We start from the raw sequence: 21,676 nt of genomic DNA on the forward strand, positions 1-21,676 counted from the left end.
TGATAGGTGTTCCTACTAAACTGACAACTGAATGTACAGAACAACATAAATAAAGACAGTTAGTCATACTCTTAACTCTTTTTGTGCCCCAACCACATACTGATATTAAGCTTTCATAGCTGTTTGGCAGATGGCAGAAATGGTTTTAACAGGAAGTAAATGTCTAAAAATACACACACAGTATCATGTTTATGTGTAGTGTAATTTTTTCCGTATAGATCGATAAATAGAGGGGAACACAGATGTTCCCCTCTGAATAAGTTGCTATAATTTTGATGACACATACAAAGCTTTTTTACTTTTCAAGTTAGATTATAAATTAATTAAATTAGAAATTAAATTAGAAATTAATTGTAAAATGTTTACTGGTTTGAAAGCAGTTCTGAGTGATTATATAAAAAAGTAGAAATGGACAAGGCATGGTCTGAAACAGACTTCAAATCAAGATTTCTAATTTCTTCTTGATATGAAACTCACCCCTGAAAATGATCAAAATGTGTGAAACTAAAACTCTGAACCCTTGACAGAAGCTATATTTACCCTCCAGCAATCCTCACTTCAGTATGTTCTCTTTTCTGATGATATGGTGATGCAGCTGCTGCACTCCTATGTGGTCCAGTTGGTGTCCAACAAAGTCACATGGTCATGTAAGAAAAATGGTTATCGTGGTCTACTCGTTTAATTTGCATGTGGAACTAGAATTAGCACCTTGTGGGCGCATGCCTCCACCAACAAGGGAAATTACAGGAAATGTGGTAAAGATCTCAGCATTACAGCATCATGATGTCACAATGAAGTTGACCTTTGACTGTTTAGATAAAAGGTCATCACTTCATTATTTTGTCCTATTAGGTATTAGTTTTATGTATTGTGTCATAATTAGAGTATGAATTTGTGAGTTATGGCCAAAAACGTGTTTTGTGAGGTCAAAATGACCTTGAACTCTGACCTTTGGTCACCAAATTCCAGTTCATCCTTGAGCACAAGAAATGTTTGTGTCAAATTTGAAAAAACTCTCTCAAGGCGTTACTGAGACATCATGTTTAAGAGAATGGGATGGACTGATGGACAACATGAAAACATAATGCCTCTGGCCACAGCTGTCGCTGGTGAGGAGGCATAAAACAGTTGACTTGTGTGTTGCTGTGTGTTTCTGTTTGGTTCAAACAAGTTCTTAACCGCTCATCAGCAGGAGGAGTGATGAAGGAGAAATGATGAAGTGAAATGTTGGGAAAGTCATAGAAAAAGCTACAGTATGTACAAAATAACCATAGGCCTAATCCTGTGAATACTGTAATAAAATGGAAAGAATATAAATCAAAAACACAAAAATAACCAGGAGTACAACTGCAGGACATATGTAAAATATTGACATTTTTCACTATACATAAGAAACATCTGTCCAGAATTATTTACAGCAAAACAGAACATGAAAAAATAAGTGCAATGACTAGAAATACACAAACAAAACCATACACTTTGAAAGTTGGAACAACACAACATTCATCATTCTGTGGAATTTCTATCAAACAAATACATTGTCTTTATTCATTAGTTTTTAAAACTCTATTTATGACCAAATTAACATCGTGGTCAACTGTCCTCACTTCGTAGTTATGATTTGTTTTTTGGTGAAAAAAACTGTATTTGTATTCCATGAAATTCTTTGTCTTCTGAGACACAATTATGCATAATTACTCAGATTTAATTGGCCCATTGGCTCAAAAAAATATGACTTCAGTCCTGATTTTTACAGTTAGGGAACATTGAAAGAATCAGACTCCAACTTCAACTAAAGATCTGACAAAAAAAATCAACCATGTTTTTATCGCTTCACACCAACTACTAATCACAGACGATACCAGTTTAAGTTTCTCACGATTGGCTCTGTCTCGTTGAGGATTTTAAAATGTTGACAGTACATGATCGGGCACCTTTGTGCTTGAAGGATCTGTCGCTCTCTCTGATATCTGGGGGGGAAAGTCAGAGAAGCCAAATCAGGGGGCGCCCCAGTGGCTCACCTGGTACAGCGTGTACCATGAAGGCTAAGTCCTTACCGCAGCGGCCCGGGGTCAGGTCCGACCTGGGGCCCTTTGCTGCATATCATCGCCTCTCTGTCCTGACCTTCCTGTCTCTATCTCTCACTGCGTCTGTCAGAATACAGGCATAATAATTCCCCAGAAAATATCTTCAGTGCACATCTTTTAAAAGAATCTTAAATGCCACTTGTTTCCTCTAAGTTTGACTTTGTGGGTTATACACATATTTACCCTTATTTTATATATGATCTTCTCAGATTCTTCTTTCTCCCTCATGTAAAGCACTTCTGTTTCAAATATGTTTTATACTGAAAATAGAATTTGTGTACTTGCTTGATTTGCCAAATGATTTTCATTCAGGAAAAAAAAAGCAGCAAAATAAAAGCATCCAAAGGTGCAGGAGAGTAAAGGAGATATGGATAAGTGCATACTGAGGTTGTCCATGTGTGAAGATCAACATTCATCCCAAATCACTCACAGTTTTTATCTACAAAGATCATTTTCTCTTTCAAGGTCCGTGGATTAGAGGATGCCCATGTGGATCCGCCTGATGATACATAAGGTTTCTCTCACCGTGCAGCCCCCGATCATCTTACTGTTCTCATGCAGCGCTCACACAAGCTGATCAGGGCCTGTATCCCCAAAAAGCAGGGTTTCTGTACGGTGCGTAGGGGCAGTTGTTGTGACAGACGCATGAGTGGATCATCATCACAGCTCGCTGGAGCAGTCTGCCAGAGGGGCAGCGGAAGGTCACCTCAGCGGTGGAGGTTTGGTACGGGGTGCAGCAGCGAGAGTCGGTGCACTGTCCGCAGTACCGCAGCTGGTAGGCACGAGTGCTGTAGCAGCCCTGGTGAACGAGCCGAATGGGCCCTGGCGACGTGTAGCTGGCCTTGCACTGCCCCTGCTGTGGCCACTGGGAAAACACACACAAGGTTGGTGAGACGAGAGAAACCTAGTTAGGATGCAATAGTTTGTTGATTTGCAGGTTAGATTTCTAGATATAAATTAGGCTATTTAAGCTTTCAACAATGTCACCAAGGCTGTACTTCACTGAAGCAGATCCTGCCAGATAACAGAAACTGAAATGCTGTTGAGTCAAATGTAATCTAGGCTCTTTTCACCCAAATTGAATTTACTTTTAACCTTGATGCCAAGAAGTCTCTTGACCTACAAATCAGCGACTCAGTCCTTTACTGAGAAAATACTCTGCAGAGTTATAATAACAGTGTTTTATAACCCTGCTGCCAAACAACGCAGGAAACCCCAGGATTACATTTGATAACCTTTTTCTGTCCAATGTGTTGTCAAAATTCTTAGTATGGCAACTCCAGTTTTGTTAAGCTTAGGGAAAGAAAAAATATGATTATGGCATGGTTAAAGTTAAGCGACTTGGTTAATGTTAGAGAAAAGTCATGGTTAGGCTTAATATAAAGGTAAATTAAGTCTGTGAAGGGATTTCAGCTCTGTTCTCTTGCATCAAAGTCTGACATGCACCCTAATTTGCAGATTGGCAGTGGACAGTGTCATTGCACATAAAACATGAGGTGCTGAATCATCTATTAATTGTTACTGTTGTGTTACAGGTCTGGTATTTTTCAGTTAGTAGTGAGAACACCACACTTAATAATAAAAGTCTGTCTTAGCTTTTCCCTTTTTTGTTGGTGTTCAGCAGTTTAACTTTAGGTTATGTCTACAGTAGCTCTGCCTCTAGGAAATGTGCATGTTGTCAATTTGCTGACGTACATAACATACAACAATACATTGTCGTAAATCAGTCAGTTCACCACCAGAAGGAAGTAGTGCATGCGTAGAGCTCACCTTGGGTTTCCTGGGCGGTTGCTGAACTGCATGGCAAGGCCGCACTTTACAAAGTCGAGTCTCCATCTGTAGCTTGCAGGCAGGATTCTGGTTAGAGACTCGTGTGGAGACCCCAGCCCCACAGCTCTGAGAACAGGCACTCCACTGGGTGCTCTGCTCTATACAGGTGGAGGCAGCTGGGACCAGTTTGTTTAGAGGGTGATTCCTGTGGGGACTGGGCCACAACCTGTTGTTGGGTCTCATGGCTGGAGAAAAAACAAATTAAACCATGACTGAAGTAAGAAGCAAAATTAAATCACATTCATGGTTCTTGTTGCATCCTACATGTATGTTGTAATTTCAAGCTCATTGGCAAGTAGTGATCATTACCGGCCCAATTTTAAAGGAATAGCTTTGGGAAATACACTTACATGCCAAGAGTTAGACGAAAAGATCTACACCACTCACAAGTTAGGGAACAGCGAGCCTGGCTCTGTCCAAAGCTAACAACTTGGCAAAAGTATGCCAAATTAGCTAGTTGCAGTTCCTGTTTGCAGTCTAGTCATGCATGTACAGCCAGCCATCACTGGAGTACTCAGATAATGACGAAAACTTAAAAACATTATGACTATAAAGCAAGTTCTGGAATTAAAAGGAGGGTTTATTTGTATGATTTCCAAACAGATTTCTGTAAGTTTATTCACAGTGGAAATGAGATAATGATTACATCAGAAAGTGTAGGTTGCACTGTGTGTTCAGATTAGCTTTGATGCTGATGAGGGGTTATAAAGTGCCTTAATTTCCATGTTGATAAGTAGACAAGACTACAATAACCAGACTCTGCTCAAAACTAAAGTAGATGATGACTGAACTCACTTACCCAAGTGGATCACTTCCAGTAACTTTAAAGTCTCATCTGATTGTTCTTTCTCTTTTTTTTCATTCCAGTCCAATGCTTTGGATTTTTATATGAACAAAAATCCAAAGCTAATTTTTGTTCTTGCCAAGACTAACATGTAAAAGTCATAATAATCAGCTGATTTTCAGGCATGACATGGCAGCATTTGTATTCAAGAACAAAATGTTCCTTTGCTGTTCCCATAATGTAGTTTGACTCAGACAGTGTTTGGAATTCCAGATGTTTTTAGAGTGGCTTCATTTCCCTAACACACCCCCTTTCTCTCACACACCCCTTTTAATGGAGTAATGTCATCCCTACATAGCTTCATATGTTTTATTGTGACACAGCTGCGGTTGGTTGTTATTATGAAACTAGGAAACTTGGTGACGGGAGAAAAAAAATATATGTTTTGACTTTTCCAAAGAAATCTGGGTTATATTTGGACTTGCCCAGACACACCCCAGTTTAATGCAAAACTGCTCCAGTAAAAACTTCCAGACATGACCACCAGTGACAAAGCTCATACAAATGAAGGAGGAATTGGGTTGTCATATGGACTTATCATCAGTGAGTAAGAACTGAAGCTGAGGAAGTCAGACAGCATGTGCAGATAGATCTGCCACCAGCACACTGACACTGGAAAATTTAAAAAAAGCTCTGACGTCAGGATAAAATTTAAAGGAATAGTTCAACATTTTGGGAGTTACACACATTTGCTTGATGGTAAGATCAAAACCAGTGCAGGAATGAGGGTTATATAAATAATCTCATCTAACTCTTATTCACATCTACGAAAGTGAAAAAAGTGCATTTTCAAGTCTAACAATCCATACACAAATGTAATATTTGTCAATATACTGAATTTAAATATATGAAAATATATGTACATATAAAATAAAAACATATCTGTCATAAAAATTTGATATGAAACCTATAGGAAATTGGCACGATTTCATATATTGACATATATGTCTAGCCCATACAAATATCTACGTGTCTGCTTATATTGTAGACATATGCTATATAAATATATCCATCCTAAAGTCCTCCTATCAATAAATGTTGATATTACACATGTTTATATATATATACAGTAGGGTCCAAAGGTCTGAGACCACTTTCCCAGAATGGTGAAGATAGACAAAATTAATGAGAATTGAATAAGAAAAATATATAGATTTTTTTATGTATGTTGTTTTGATAAACTTATCTATATAAATTAAATATCATTGACATATATGGTGACAAGATGTACTATGAGTATTTCATATGTTATACATTTCTATCTTCATATATGCAGAGGATGTATATATGTCATAATAATATATCAACTTATGATGACATCATCCTTGATATTGGGACGTATGTCACATATTACACTTCTCCTGTATTTCACTGCTGCTGCTAAGAAATGTACTTTAAAAAAATAACTATATGCTTGCATCAGAGGATGATAGGGTTGATTTAACAATCATATAAAATCCTCTATCTATCCACCTGTGGAGTTTACCTGTGATTGCATCCTGAATGACTGTGTTCTCCAAGTTTTCACACACCCATTCCTTGCAGCATTTCCCCGGTAGCCGGATGTGTTGTGGGTTGGGGCAGTCCGGAGTGGGAAGACGTGCAGTCAGGGGACAAGCTGGCACACAGACCACCCCTCCTCCTCTGCAGTGGCAGTAAGAGTCACAGGAGGGCTGAAACGACTGGCCCTCGTGGTAAGTGATGCCGTTGACTTCACACCCCAGCTCCTGCTGACCTGTAGGAAACAGACGCTGTGTTTTCTCAACCACACCTTCGCCTCAGATTGAAGTTGGAAACATAATCAGGAAGCGAAAGGATTAATTTAGGTGAAGAGAGAGTGATGGGGGGAGGAGGTGGATGGATGCAGGAGGGACACAGCAGAGGAAAATCAAAGAGAGAGAGAGGTGAGGACACAGGAGCTGCTGTCCCTGCCAATGCTTATGTAGTTTTATGGGAGAGCAGGCCTCTCTACTGAGAAACTGAGGAGTCTGTTTTTCAATCCATGAGTGTTGTCTCTGCAATCTATCATGCTCAAAGAGCAGTCATTAGAGCAACAGTGTCAACAGCAGCCCTGGAAATAGAAGCTGAAACGTCTTGGAGCTCTGGCAGAGCAGCGCCGCCCGGCAGGCTGTCCTGCTCGGCTGAGCAGGCTCTAAACATTAACTTTCTGTTTGTCCCGCTCATGCAGACTGGCTGAGGATCTATCAGCCCCTCCCTGTGTGTCCTCCACTCTGTCTTACCCACACAGACATGGGCCTGGTTGTTTGCTTGTCAGGAAAAGGCACTCACTAACACACTCTCCAGGGTCTCCAGGGAAGCTGGCGCTGTAGTCGCACTGCAGTCCTCTCCGGCTGTCGCAGGGAAACATCTCGGTGCAGGACTCGCCTCGCTGCCTGGCACACACCTGGCAGCAGCGGCAGCCATCCAGCACCAGAGGGACTCCTGCGGGGCACGTGGGGGCAGGACTGGGGCAAAGGCAGGGCCTGTCACACAGCTGGCACAACACCTGCACAGGGACCAGAAACCTCTGATATTATTGTAATCACAGTTGTCACAATCATCTAAAATGACTAATCTCATTACTTCATTTTTATATGTGAAAGAGTAACGAAAATGTTATTGTGTTCTCAGAAAGTGAGACCAGCACTTTCAGGCCAAACCACTGTTTCCAATTACATTTATCTGATGGAGCCAAAACACAGGCAAGATCTAGACAAGCCCAGTCTCACTTAACCAGAGCAGCAGAATCTTTTCAAGGCTTCTTCACAAAGACACTGCCAGGTAATCCTACCATCACACATATACTCCAACAACACTACTCTTTATTTCCTTACTGCTCAACTTTAAACCACAAAGCAACATGGTCACACTGGAGAAATATGCATCCTTGAATAAGCAGACAGTCTGGTGTCATCAGAGCTATGTAAGCATGATTTTGACAAGGTGACCTCACTTGAATATGCGCCTGAAACTATTTGTTAATTGATTACAGAAACTTCACTTCAAATCATTTTGATCATCAATTCATTTTTAAACTCAATTTTAAAGTAAAAACACTGGTTCCAGCTCCACAGTTTAGAGTATTTGCTGATTTTCTTTGCTGTCATGAAGTGAAACTGTGTAACTATGGGTGGGACAAAAAATATCACCTTGGGTTTAGTGAACTGTGACAGGATTTACACAGAGCTGTCTTATTTCTGTCCAGCTAGCGTGTCGTTGTGACAGTGTGCGATGTTGCCTGTCTTCCAGCACACATAAAATAAATGACATCACTATAATTTATCACACTGAGACTCTGCCTCAAGTAATTCCAAGTACAGAAAATTTCCTCAGCAGCATTTCAACAATAAAATGATCCAAGAAAAAAAAAAAAACAGGAAATCAGCTTCACCGTTTGAACTTTCATGCTTATTCTATGTCTCTCTCACACACACACACAATAATCATCTCAATTAGAAGCAACGAGTGTAAATAAGCAGGAGCGGGCCTCACCTGTGTAGCTGCACACAGCAGTACAGCCACAGTGATCACACAGTCACACAGCAGTCGGTCCATGGGGGCTGGTGTTGCTGATGGAGCTCAGTCTGTCTCAGTAACCTGCGTGACGGTGTGGTGCGACCAGTGCAGCTGTTTGCTAACTGCTCATTCTTGCGCCTGCTGACATTTATAAAGTCTGGACTCTGATGTCACGGGCTGACTGCCGTGTAAACAGCCACGGGACCAGCATCAGAAATGTTTCACATTCCTCCTCCTTGCTGCCCATTTCCACTTCCAGACACTCACACACACACATACACAAACACACCTCCACCCCCAACTCTTTCCCCTCTTTTTTCCTTCTCCTCCCTCTCTTTCCAGTCTTGTGGCGCTCTGAGTTTACACAGCTTAACACGAGCTGAGCGGAGAAAAATACATTAGCCCAGCCGTCTGCAAGTCAAACAACCTCCAGGGCTTTTGTGGTGATGATTCTGATTTAAGTTGATGAGATTTTTATCTTGCTGGTGTTTTTAAAAGCTGCTGGTCAGACAGATATAGCAGCTGATCTTTTGAAAGGACGGATATAGAGCAGATATTTCCACTATTTAATTTTTCATCCCAGAACCTAAAATACGTCTGAAACCCTAAAGTGCAACTGCAGCCAGACGTAAAAGAGATTTACTCCTTCTCTTCCCTCTGGTTTCCATGGTGTGAGGGCAGCGTGTCTGAGGTTGACATGAACTTGAATGATTGTGATTTCCTCTGTTGTAAGAGGAGCCTGGTGGCAGACAGAGAGGTTGTAATGAGCTGCCTAATCACTGAATAGTTATAGCAGAGGCACCAGTGCTCACACTGAGACTGACTCAGTTCTGAATGAGCAGTGTAAGAGCTATCATTAACCCAAACAGCACCAGTGTTGTGTCTGTGGCTATCCCAACGCGACTGAGCTATACTTAGGAACAGCAGTGCTTTGAGCTAAATGCTAATGTCAGCATGCTAACATGCTCACAATGGCTCATGCTTACATGTTGATGTTTAGCAGGTGTAAAGTTTACCATTGTCACCATCTTAATTCAGTATGTTAGCATGCTAACAGCAGCACTAAATATAAAGTACAGCTGAGGCTAATGGGATTGTCATTAACTTTGAAGGTATTCGGTCGTACTTAAATTTAAATTCTGACCTGACAATGGTGCTAGATGAATCAGGGAATCACCAAAGTGATTACAAATAATCATGAGGGGCACACAGATGTCTGTACCAAATTTCGTGGCAGTCCGTCCAATAGTTTCCCAGACAGCAAAATAAATTCGGCCCATACATGGGCCGCGTGCTTGTTTTTTTCTGGCCGAGTACGCACCTGGTTGCACAGCCCGAATGTGCCCATATACAGCATGATTATGAGATGCTACTTCCACATCTGGACCAATTCTGGCGCACACACAGAAAATCTTCCTGCTGTCAGTTAAAACCAGAGGATAACAGCCAGACTCTGCCGAGATGTGGAAATATATAGGCCGGACTCAAGCCAAGGACCCAGGCGTATGTTGGGCCTCATTACCGTTTGAGAAAAAGTTACATGTGAAAGAAGTATTCAGATCTTTTACATAAGTAAATGTTGTAATATTTTACTTTAATAACCCATTACAAGTAAAAGTTCTGCAGTGAAATTAGTAAAAATATGCAAGTATCTGTAAAATATCAAAAGTGAGTATTCCATGCAAAATAGTGGCACCAGTGGTTTTTATGCTTTGGTATATTTTGTTACTGGATTCTTATTAGTGATGCATTAATACTGATGAATTTCTATGTAAGAAGTTTTCCACTGTTATATGTTGTTGAGTTGAAGCTGGTTTATCTTATGTACTGTTGGGTAGTTTAATTGATAGCAGTGCATCGCATTTTATGTTGTAAAAGTACATGTGAAGTAACTAGTGACTGTAGCTGCCAGATAAATGGAGTGGAGTAGATACAAAAAGTGGCATAACATGAATTCATCAGCCAATTGTTGATATAATTCTGGGTCACAGACAGACATTACCATCCACTGAGCGACTAGAGTGGCTAAAAACTCAAACGAAAATACAACAATGTTTATTTTACAGCACAGTTATGTACACACAGCACATAACAAGGATGCTGCCACTGCCACTAACATGCCTGAATCTAAACACTATAGCAGTCACTGAAACAGAAAGTAAGCCATTCACAGTAAAAGGAATTTAGTGAAAAGTAACACTAGATTCCTGAATTTCAACATAGTTCATTTGTCACAGAGCTGGGTGGGCAGTAAAGACACCCACTGATGAGTTATAAATAGAAGGAGACAGACAGAAAGATAGAGAAGGGGAAAGTATGTGTGTCCCTGGCAGGTGGGATCCAGGTGGCCAGCCAGTGTAGATGTACTCCAAGGCCTCAAATACTGCTTTCTCTGAAAACTATGCTTTCCTGGCCACTGCTCCATGTGTTTTCCATGCTCTCCAAGAATGACAGAGGCTGGAAGGATTGCATTTTAACATTCAATAGCTCCACTATAACATGCAATAGTTTGGAAGACAATCTCAAACTACTGCATATTACACACACTGCTCACTATCTTATTTAGACAATTATTTTGTGGGAAAAACCCTCAAGCCTCTCTTGGTGCTTAAGAGTCTGAATCATGTTAGGAGTGGTCTTCTGACTTGTCTAGCATCACTCTGCTTGATTGTCCAGCCCCATTCTGCTTGATCTATGAACAACTGCTGTGTGAAAAAGGATATGGTCAAGTCATAACATCAACAGCTGCAGCCAGTATCAGTCATGGTGAAATTCGTATCTGCCAACTCAAACCAAAAGAGCCAGAGAACACATTTTTTCCGGAGCACACAGATGTTGGAGAGTTCCCAGACATTAAAGTACTCTCACTACTCTCACTACTCTCACTACTCTGACACTCTCACTGTCAGTCGAAACTTTTGAAGAACCTCCCCAAACCCCTTACAATGACGCTCATTCAGTTTGGGTGAATATTGTTTTGGTATGTGCTGGTATGTAGGAAGAGCCCATTGGATCCCTTGTTGATTCATGAATGCAAAACGTTCAGGCCAATGTAATGAAAATATTATTTTTTCTATAAATGTTAGAAAAGAATGAATTGATATAAGAGCTGAAAGAAAATTAAATCCCTCTACCAAATCTGTCACCATGGAGCAAAAATGTCTAACACATGTTCAGAAAAGTCGTCCAACAACCCAGAAATACCTGAGTGGAGGCAGCATACAATACAACGAAGACTAAGGCTGTTGTAATGATACTCAGAGGTGACACACTGCTAAAGTTATGCAGTGGTTAAATCACATTTACAGATGTGAAACCCTAAAGTTCTGTTTGTAAGAGACAAAGAGAAAGAGGAAAGTTTGTAAAGCTGCTGAATGAATTTCCAGTAGCTGCCACATTAAGGATCAATGTAGTGTCAATACCCGAGGGATGGCCATGTCGGTTTGTTGGCCTGTAATCTGACTCTGAATCTGAATCTGTGAAAGACACAACCGGGGTATCTACTGTGTTCTGAGTCAACAAACACATGGAAACACACCCACAGACACAGCTGATTCATCTGTTGCAAACTAGCTAACAGTACAGTTGGTCAAATTTGTTTCGTTTTCTGTCTGAATACACCTGCAAAACAAAGCATCTTAAAAACTGTTTTAAATTTGAGTCTGCAGTCAGTTTCTGGTCACTGTGTGTTGTTTTAACAACCACCATATCCTCTAATACTCTACACATTTTTAGGCTTGTGCTTTTTCTGAAAAGTACATTTTCATGCCCCCAAAACTGTGACCTCAGCAAACCCAGACAATATTCATGTGTGCCAGTCTGTGGGTTTCGTTTTTTGCCAACTAGCTGTGACTGATGTGACTATGACTCAGAATAAACAGACTGTGGGCTGTAACAGCCACAAATAATAAGCTAATCTTCCCCGAGGACAATATTTGACACATACATAACATGCAGGGCAGCTCCATGTGCGCTTGGGAGGCTAATTAGTGTCTGAGGTTTTGGCACCCTGTGTCGCTGACAGTTTTCCGGTCATTGGCACATCGACTCTGCCAAATCTGCAGGTATCCCCTCTGTGAGGACGGCCGATTAGCTATGACTGTTGGAACAGTCAGAAACTGCAAGTGGTCCAGCTCTGCAGTCACAGAGCATGTGTGAATGTAGTCTGTTCATGATGTTGATGTACTGAGTTGTTGTACTGACTCATTGTTCCAGGAAGAGCTTCGGAAAGGTAATGTCATGACGGGCATCACTGGATCACCACCGCACCCTGCAGAGGTCACAGACGGAGCTGTCTTAATCCATTCAAAATAGAACAAATGTTCAAACTGCTCCGTGTCTGTTTGCTTCTCCTCCGTCGGTTTTCATGACTCTCCTTCAACACACCTCAGCACAAATACTTTCCTCTAACAGTGACTCAGATTTGAGATTTTGTAAGTCATCACTAGATAATACTGTCTTGGCCTTGAAAACCACAGAGCTAAATGCCTTTGCACAGATTTTTCATTTATTCAGTGACTACTAGAACACGTAAAGCATGAAGTTTAATTCACTTGTTTTCATTGAAGAGCTGGGCGGGAGCCCGTAAAGTGGAAATGCAGTTTTTGGTCATAAAAATTTTAATAGGGAGGAAAAAGACAAGATGAAGACGTAAGTGTTCAAGCAGACGGAACATTTTTCTAACATTTACATAACATAATGAACAGCAGTAAAGGTACTTTCACCAATAAGATACAGGTGTTTCCTCTGAAAACACTCTGGTGAAAGTGCAGGGGAAATCCTACAGGTGCACAGCCATTAAACGATGAAATATTTAACTTAAATTGTAGTGAGTGGTCTAAATATATCCACAACATCGAACTGAGACGTGATTTAATTCCACGTAACCGTTCAGCCAGAGACTAAATATGGTAATTACCTAAATTCCACACACAAGGAGTCTAAAAATGTCCAGAACAGAAACCACAAAATGGAAACATACCAGAGAAAAATAACTTTTGAAGGTCTGATTGTGTAAGTCCTGTGTGCATGTGCATATTACTGCATTTCTGTGATTAATGTGTCAAGATGTGGTCCAGATGTAAGCAGCTACAGGGGGAGACACACGGCCAGGAGTCTTCCAGCATGGATAACTCTGGCCGCAGCCAAAATGTTTTCCCTAAAATGACACCTACATTCCAGGCATTCCAGCTCGATGTGTGAAAATCCCACAGTGTTGCCACAGGAACACCCAGAGCTGGCGATAAGGACGTCGTCCTGACCCAAGGTCGCCTCCTGACGTACACGGGGCCGAGGTCACTGCCGTGTCCACAGCGACAAAAGAAAAGCACAGATCGTCCAGACACTCATTCACACCCACTCAGCATGGCAACTGCAATGACAGATGTGTCAGGAAAGGGCGAAACAGCTGTCTGTACGACATCGCATGCTCCATCAAAACCCAAAGAATGTGTCTCTAATGATCTAACTTACTGAACTAAAATATTTACAGTAATGTTAAGGGAGGAGGAATCTCTGAAGCTCACTCATCTGAAACTTTTCTCTAGGGTTGTCTCTTTCAGTCTGTCCACAATTTTGGTCCAGTCTTACATATTTCAACTACTGGATGAACAGAGAATCATTGTACCCAGAGAATGAATCCCACAGACTTGGCTGAGCCCCTTTATTTTCATGTGGTGCCACAAAACAAATGAAGGTTTTTACATATCCAGTGAAATATCTACTGAACAGATTGCCATGAAATTTGCAGCAGATATTCATGGTTTCTCAATAACTCTGAGTTTTCTTTTTTTTCCCCCTTGTCTAATTCAAGGGTCGAAGGACATAGGCTGTTGTAATGCTGTAAAAATTGTTAAGCTATTTGAAGCAAATTTGTGATATTGGGTTATATAATAAAATATGACTTGACTTTGGTGATCTAATTTCTCCTCTTGCGCCACCATCTGGTCAAAATTTTAATTTGAGAGAACTTTGTCTCACCAAAACCCTGCAAAACAAATTACATCCTCTTCAGCCTCAGTTGTACTTTGTGTGTTTGCTAATTAGCAAATGTTAGCATGCTAACACACCTGAACTGAGAATGTGATCATGGGAAACTCTAAACTACTAAACATTAGCTTATTGGCATTTTCTTCAGGTGCTGTAAAGCCTGCTGACACATTTAATGTGTCTCAAACCAGATACTTCAGTCAGTACACTCACACGTAGTACACTGTGTACACAGTACACTGGCATAGTGAGTGAGTTTCAGCAGGGTGGTGTTGTCCTAGATCAAACTCTGCCTTTGTGCACTCACTGGAAATGACAATGACGCAACAGGTGACCGCAATTTGCGCCCGTTTGCGCCCACCTGTCGGCTGCTTTGATCACTTGACCTCAAAATTAACCTTTTACTCTCCCGTGTGCATCCTTGTCTCATGCAACATGGAAATTAGGCCGCACTCAGCGTATCCTCCTGCGTCTTTGCCGTTTTCACAAATTTGAAAATACGTTAGTGAACCCTCCCCTTCCGTTACAGAGCCAAGATGGCGACCATTAAGGGTGAGGGGTGTCCATCGCCTTACACTAAAGTTTTGGACCGTTTTGAATGCACCATCTGGGTACTTCCAGTGCCCTGCCTGATGCCGTACCCATGTGAACACACTTGTACACACAAAATAGCAAGTGTGAATATGTAGGTCTGCGAATTGAGACACAACAAGTGGATGTAAAGGGGCCATATGTGAACTTGACTTGGATTTTGCCATCTCATCATCCTCTCTATTCTGGTCACTTTTTTTGTCTGGGTCCAGGTTCAGGAGGTTGTTTGTGGGGAGCTGATTGCAGCAACGCAGTGTAGAAATAGCCTCCGCATTCGCTGACACACCTAAACCAACAACACATCCATTTCTAGCTTTGGTTACTAAAAATAAATCAGAACAAATAAATAAGCAACAAGGACTCAGTTCATGAAGGAATTAAGCCACTTCCTAGCCCGGTGCACAGTGTCAATATTTTTAGCTGGGATTGTCGCTGGCTTCGGGTAAAGGAAAGATGCAGACAGCTGGAGACGCCTGAATGTCATTACAGACAGATTTACAATCTAGCCGACAACAAAGCATCATTTTTCTGCTCTGGACACATCTGATGTTGTCTACTGAGAACAAAAGCTTAAGACAAATAACCATAGGAATGTTGGAGGAACATTAAAACTAATTTAAAAAGTAATTCAGCTCAAATTTGCATGATTGATGAGTTTTATCTGCCTTCTGGAAACCAGGAGGAAGCATCACAGACTTCCTCAGAAGTCACTGACAGACTCAATTATTCCAGTTAATTTCCAGAGACAACACCAAGTAACATGTGAAGCCCTGAGAGTAAAAACAACTGACCACAACTCTGAGATAAACAGACTGTCCTGGACACACGGCAGTAACTTAATTACAGGTGAAATGGTTCAGTGATGGCATGAAGCAACAGTTGCCAGAGGGTGGGAGCAGTCAGGATGTGCTGTTCCTTTCCCAGTGGTAATTTGGTAACAGTCTGTAAAGCATGCACTGTAACTTTTCAAAATGTTTGTTGAATTTTTTGGGTTCAGTTTCTGGTACAGATTTTTTTTTTTTAATCATATCCTGTGTTATGTTTGTGAGGATGAAATGAGTCAAATACTTTTTCATCTTTATATTCCATGGCTGACTGACACTTCCCCCTCCCCTCAGTCTGTTCCAAAACATACCATTAGTAATTAAATGTATATTCTATTTAAGTATAAGTACTGGTATCCCTCAGTAGAAATACTTCAATACAAGTTAAGGCATTCAACATTTTACCCAAGCATACATGTTAGTCTTCAAAATAAAATGTAATATTACTATCAAGTAAATTAAAAAAATAAAAATAAAAAAATAAAAAGATAACAATAAAATGTTTTTGTTTGACTAATTCTCTTATATTTAAGTATCTTTTTCTCACCTGGGAGTCCCCTCCTGTCAGACAGTGGAGTGTTTAAACATCTAGACATATCTTCACTTGCTCTTGAAGCAGAAGATGCATGGAGGCCTTTTTAAAGAAATAGTCAGAGACCTCTAGTGGCCAAATAAGGAAAGTGTAGACAAGTGCAACAAGTTTACTTTTCATCATATTCTTATTTGAACAGTATTAACTACTTGGTTTCATTTTTTATTGCTAAAAATTATCTCACACTCAACTACTGCTGTATCTGTGAGGCAGTGACAATATCCCATAAGACAGTTTTGTTACAGAAGTCCATGCAACCTGGTATTATTTTACACAACACATTAATACACCACACCACCTGGTCCTGTGCATGACCTCTTGGAAATAGATTTTTTTTTTTTAAAGGCACTTCATACAGTATATTTTGTCCTGACTCAGGAACATGGGAATCAAATGCACAACTCAGAGACACCAAAGAAAAGTTGTGTCAGAAGGTAGTGCAGGTGAGAGCAGGTAAGAGCTAGGCGAGTAGCAGCAGGCAGTGGTCTGTAGCAGGCAGGAACACCAGGCGAAAGGTGAAGTCTGAAAACAAGGCAGAGATAAAAACAGGTGGGTGCAAAAAGGCTGTAACACTACGACTGAGATGACAGAATAGATAAGAGGAAGAACAGGAAGAAGTGAATTCAGAATTTATCTACTAGATGTTTTCCTAACATTGTAGTTAAGGCTAAGGAAATAAAACTTACAGAAAATATAAGTGGAAAAGTATAGTTGTAGTAAAAGTAAGTAGAGTTGGAGTTTTTCCTCCCCCCTGTCGCCAAGCGTTTGCTCTTTGTGGGAACTGTTGGGTTTTTCTCTTTAACAAAGTAAGGTCTTGACCTTACCCTGTAAAGTGCCTTGAGATAATGTATATTATGATTTGGCGCTATACAAATAAATTTGAATTGAATTGAATTAATAACCCCTGTATTTCAGAAATTCTCCCCACGGCCCCATAAACTTAATGGAACTGAGCCATTGTTAATGTTGTCAACTACACCTGTGGTTTTACCCCTATGACAAATAGAATATGTAGGTAAAATGAGGACATTTCAGTATCATACACACAGACATCATACAGACTTGCGAGCTTACACACAGGATGATGGATGAGAAACAGCTTTGATCTAATACTTGTGAATGTGGGAAGATCTAAAGCATTGTCAAATCCAAAACAGCAAATTGAAAGTCCACCAAAGTAGGCACCCTGCCCTCCCCCTTTATCACACAGATCTCTTTTATGCTGGTCTGATATAACAAAGGTTGAAAAGCTTGACGCAGTCTTTGAAAACCAAACACAGATATGGCAGTGGGGAATTTCGCCACAGTGCCACTGAGATCAATGCGGTGTTGTATATCAAAGAACAGGTAGAAAAACAATGCTTTGAAACGATGGAGGATAAAAAGAGGTTTTCATTTTCAAAAGGGTTTTAGTGGTACTGAACCAGGACCTCATGCATGGAAAGAAAAACCAACATGACATGGTTTAAAGCACGACTGATGAAAAAACAGTTTAGATCTTGAATGTTATTTGAGTAATTTTGTTCAATGTACAGAATTATCTTTTTAGGTTATATTTCAGTGCCTCCTATAGATATTTTTCAAATATTTTATAAATGTTGGGGTGAATGCTTTCTGATGTACGGTACATTCCTCCATTCATATGTACATATATATTTATATATCTTTAAAATATTTTTTAAAATTTTTATTGTAAACATTTTATTTTTAAAAATCTATTTGTATTTATATTTAAGCTACCTGACCTGCAACTTTATATATTTTCTTCTTACAATCTTATTGTTGTGAGAACCTACTTTCCAATAAGCCTGATTCTGATTCTAATTCTAGCAGGGGACCCTACAACCAAACCAACAATTACTGGCTTTTTTAACAGCAGACAGATGTGTATCCAATTAGACCAGCTCAGAGTTCTTCTCTTCCAGGGTGAGGGAAGGTGGTCGTAGGGTTCGAGATGAGCTGCAGGCCTGGTGAAAGTTTTGTCCTTGACTTGAATCTCCACTGTATGAACTCCTGTCAGCAGGTCTGGGCTTGACAGCTTTGACAGTTTCGGGAAACCTGAGTGCTCTAGCAGACAAGTCTTCCTCTAACATTACCACTGACTGACCCACCTGTCAAGTCATCTTTGTTGTCTTGACACTCATAGCAAACCTGCTTGACTTTAACACCAGTTAAGGGAAATCTTAAAACAATAGTTCAGAACCAAGGTCAAACAGCCACCTTGGCTCTGTTCAAAGGTAATAAAATCTGCCTACCAGCTAAAAATAAGTCGCTACACCTGGCCAAGAAATAGTCTCGCACAAACCCCACTGTAAAACAGTATTATTTATTATAAGATAACTGGCTGCTGGATGTCTCTTTAAATGAAGCATACAGGTGTAAGAATGGCATCACTCTTTTCAACTAAGAGTCAGCAAGAAAGCAAATAAGAAAATTGTGGAACTATTCATTTAGAAATATTCATGACATAATAGTGCTTCCAAAGTTGTGGCTTATTTGGGGATATCCCTTCCCTATTTAAAGCATGACAATGGCCCTGTGTATAAGGTCCATAAAAAAAAAAGATTTTCTAAGTCATTGGAGAAGTTGACTGGCCTGCACAGAGCTCTGACCGCAACCCCAGTGAGCACTTTAGGATGAACTGGATCACGAGTCCGAGCCAGACCTTAATGCACCGCATCAGCGCTTGAGCTGCTCTTGTGGCTGAAAGGGAAAAAGTCAGTGCAGCCAGGATCCATTGTTATGGAAAGTCTTCCCAGAAGAGTGATGTCTGCTGTAGCAGCATATTAACGCCCATGGTTTTGATTCTCATCACTCACATGTGGGCGTCTGTGATACTCAGTGATCTGTCCAACACAGCAGAGCCCAGTTGGGTCTAATGTAAAAAGATTAATTTTGGGAAGTAGTTTATCTACTTTTGATACACCCTCATGTCTGTACGGCAAATATGTAGCTGGAGCCATCATTCAGTTAGCTTAGCTGAGCATGAAGACTGGAAACAGGGTGAAACAACAAGGCTGGCTCTATCAAAGTCTCCAAAGCTCACTAATTAACACGTTATATCTTGTTTCCTCTGTTCCTTTAACTTCTCTAAACCATTTTGTCCAAACCAAGGTAAACAACAGATGTTACTATCCCGGGATTTTAATGTGGTATGAAGCAACTTGACATTAAAAGTATATAATTGCTCAAATAGCAATTATGTGGTTTTTTATTTTCCATTTGTTGGTGTATTTTTGGTCTAAATAAATTTGCTTCTCTGTCAGTAAAAATAGAAGCTAACATATGCAGAAATATGACTGAACTTGTTTATTAGAATTTTTTTTAATTAAGTGTTTATTTTTGTTTTTCACACTGTAGTAAAACCAACCAAAACTCCTAGTTTAAGGTTAGGAGAAGTTTGTGGTCGTATTTAAAAGAAACAAACGTTGAATATCAGTGGGAGACATGACACAAACAGCAGTTTCTGGTGTCTGAGTCAGATTCTTATATCCTTTTAGATTGTGGCCCTACTAATGTGATGTGATGCTACTTCTTCCTTTGCCTCAGACAGAAATGAATCATTGCTCCCACAGCATCAAGAGGTTCTTTTCATGAGAAATAGAAGTTAACAGAGATGAGCTCCCAGAAATGTGGAAGTGGTTTCGTATATGTGAACAATAAAAATCAGTAGTTGTAAAAACCTGGCAGTAAAAAATCTGAATAGACGTGTCTGTTATTTGCAAGTTGTTTTTCTTTCATATATATTTTTTTTATTAGCTCCATAGTACGGTTTCACAATATCCAAATAAAATATCACATTTATAAATACAGGAAAGACTTCTTCTTGTTCTTATAAACTAAACATTTATAGTTTCACAACTAGGGTGCAATTTTTTAAATATAATAACAAAGTCTTTGGGTTATTCCCAAATAAAAGCTGCAAGCACAAGTGAAACCAAGGCTCTCTGATAAGAAAACAGATTTATGTCAAGAGCCAGTGATTGCACAATCTGCCTTATCTCCCTAAGACTAATGCCAAACTGCTTAAACACTAATGAGTGGATAGTGTGTACTTGTTTGTGCAGTTATTTTCCATTATCACAGTGTATCTGAATCTAAATGCACCGCTTGTTGATAAATCACTAACAGACGACCTGTGAGCTACAACCACAAGGTGGGGCTAAGTGACAAAGATGGCATGTGATGCTCCAGTGGCAAAGTAACCAATTACACCAGATCAACGAGGACCTCATGTGGACCTCAAACTCCACTGCACTGCTGAAAAAGACCCAACAGAGACCATACTTCCTCGGGACGCTGAGGAGGACCAACCTCTCGGCAAAACTATAGGACTCTTTCTACCACTGCGCAGTGAAGAGCATACTGACTTATTGCATTAAGGCCTGGTAATGCCCCCCCCCCACCCCCCACCCCCCAACAATGTTAAATAACATTATGTGGACTGATGTGCAATAACTGTATGACTGCATATGCACTTTTTTTTACTGCACTTACATCACATTTTACAGGATTTAACTGTTATTCTATTTTATGTTTGTGTATGTGACAATGTGTTTTAAGTAGAGTAAATGGAAACAGTTTTCTATTATTAGAGAGTAAATTCCATTGTAACTGAACATGCAATGACAGTAAAGGCATTCATTAATTCAATGATTCATTCAATGGAAAGCAGTTCCAGTGAAATCTGATGTGAGATTTCACTGGAACTGCAGCAGACAGGCAGCAGATTATCCTGAGTAGTTTCAAATGACATGTTATTGTTCAAACCTGATTTTCAAATTCTGAGCACCACAGATTAAATTCTGCTTCAGTTGCCCAGTGTACTGAATTGGCAGCAGGAAGTTCAAAACCTCAAGACAATGAAACAAATCATATGACTAGATGTGATAAAATAATATTTCATATGTGACTTGGGCAAACAGATCATTTAAGAAAAATAGAAGACATTTGACAAGAGAGAGTGGGATGTTTCAAAAGGCTCAACATTTCTCTAAGCTCTGCACAAACATGTGACACGTGACAAGATTCACTGCAGCTGTTTCTCAGTGTTTCAAAGCAGGAAAAAAATCATACAAACAAAAGAAATCTGGCAATGGAAGTGGAAGTGGAAGTCACACACATGACAAGGCAATGATGCTGATGGGGTCAGTTTCACCAAAGGACACTGCTGGTTAAAACCTCGAAACTGCTGCCAAAGCAGATAAAGAAAGTAAGACATTTTATCCAAACATAACTAAACAGTTATCTAAACACATTTTAACAGCTGTTTGGCCAAATACTTACAATCTACTTTCCATTTGCTGATGTATTTTTGGTCGTGTGGGTCAGAGGTTTCTCTACTTTTCTTTACCCTTTTTTCTGGTGATTGCAGTACATTGTTCTGAAAACAAGAAACTCTCAG

The 21,676-nt window shown here is 40.1% G+C and overlaps 1 protein-coding gene across 1 annotated transcript; it reads right to left on the reverse strand.

Annotated features, from left to right (window-relative positions):
• Window positions 1-1,342: 1,342 nt before the first annotated feature.
• ccn5 (cellular communication network factor 5) lies at window positions 1,343-8,410 on the reverse strand. Its single transcript, XM_071477391.1, has 5 exons — window positions 8,254-8,410; window positions 7,051-7,267; window positions 6,248-6,496; window positions 3,858-4,102; window positions 1,343-2,952 (listed from the first exon to the last, which is right to left on the reverse strand). The coding sequence occupies exons 1-5, from the start codon at window positions 8,314-8,316 to the stop codon at window positions 2,665-2,667; spliced, it is 1,062 nt and encodes a 353-aa protein (XP_071333492.1). The 5' UTR covers window positions 8,317-8,410; the 3' UTR covers window positions 1,343-2,664.
• Window positions 8,411-21,676: the final 13,266 nt, after the last annotated feature.

The sequence above is a fragment of the Trachinotus anak genome, unplaced genomic scaffold (genome assembly GCF_046630095.1).
Source record: "Trachinotus anak isolate AG129_WGS33_773 ecotype Australia unplaced genomic scaffold, CSIRO_AGI_Tana_v1 ptg000004l, whole genome shotgun sequence".
Taxonomy (NCBI): Eukaryota; Metazoa; Chordata; class Actinopteri; order Carangiformes; family Carangidae; genus Trachinotus; species Trachinotus anak.

Coding starts and splice junctions, on each gene's coding strand:
- ccn5 (XM_071477391.1), bottom strand. CDS start 8,316: ATGGACCGACTGCTGTGTGACTGTGTGATCACTGTGGCTGTACTGCTG. Junction 6,497..7,050: donor AGACCCTGGAGAGTGTGTTA/GTGAGTGCCTTT, acceptor TGTTTCCTACAG/GTCAGCAGGAGCTGGGGTGT. Junction 2,953..3,857: donor AACCGCCCAGGAAACCCAAG/GTGAGCTCTACG, acceptor GTGTTTTCCCAG/TGGCCACAGCAGGGGCAGTG.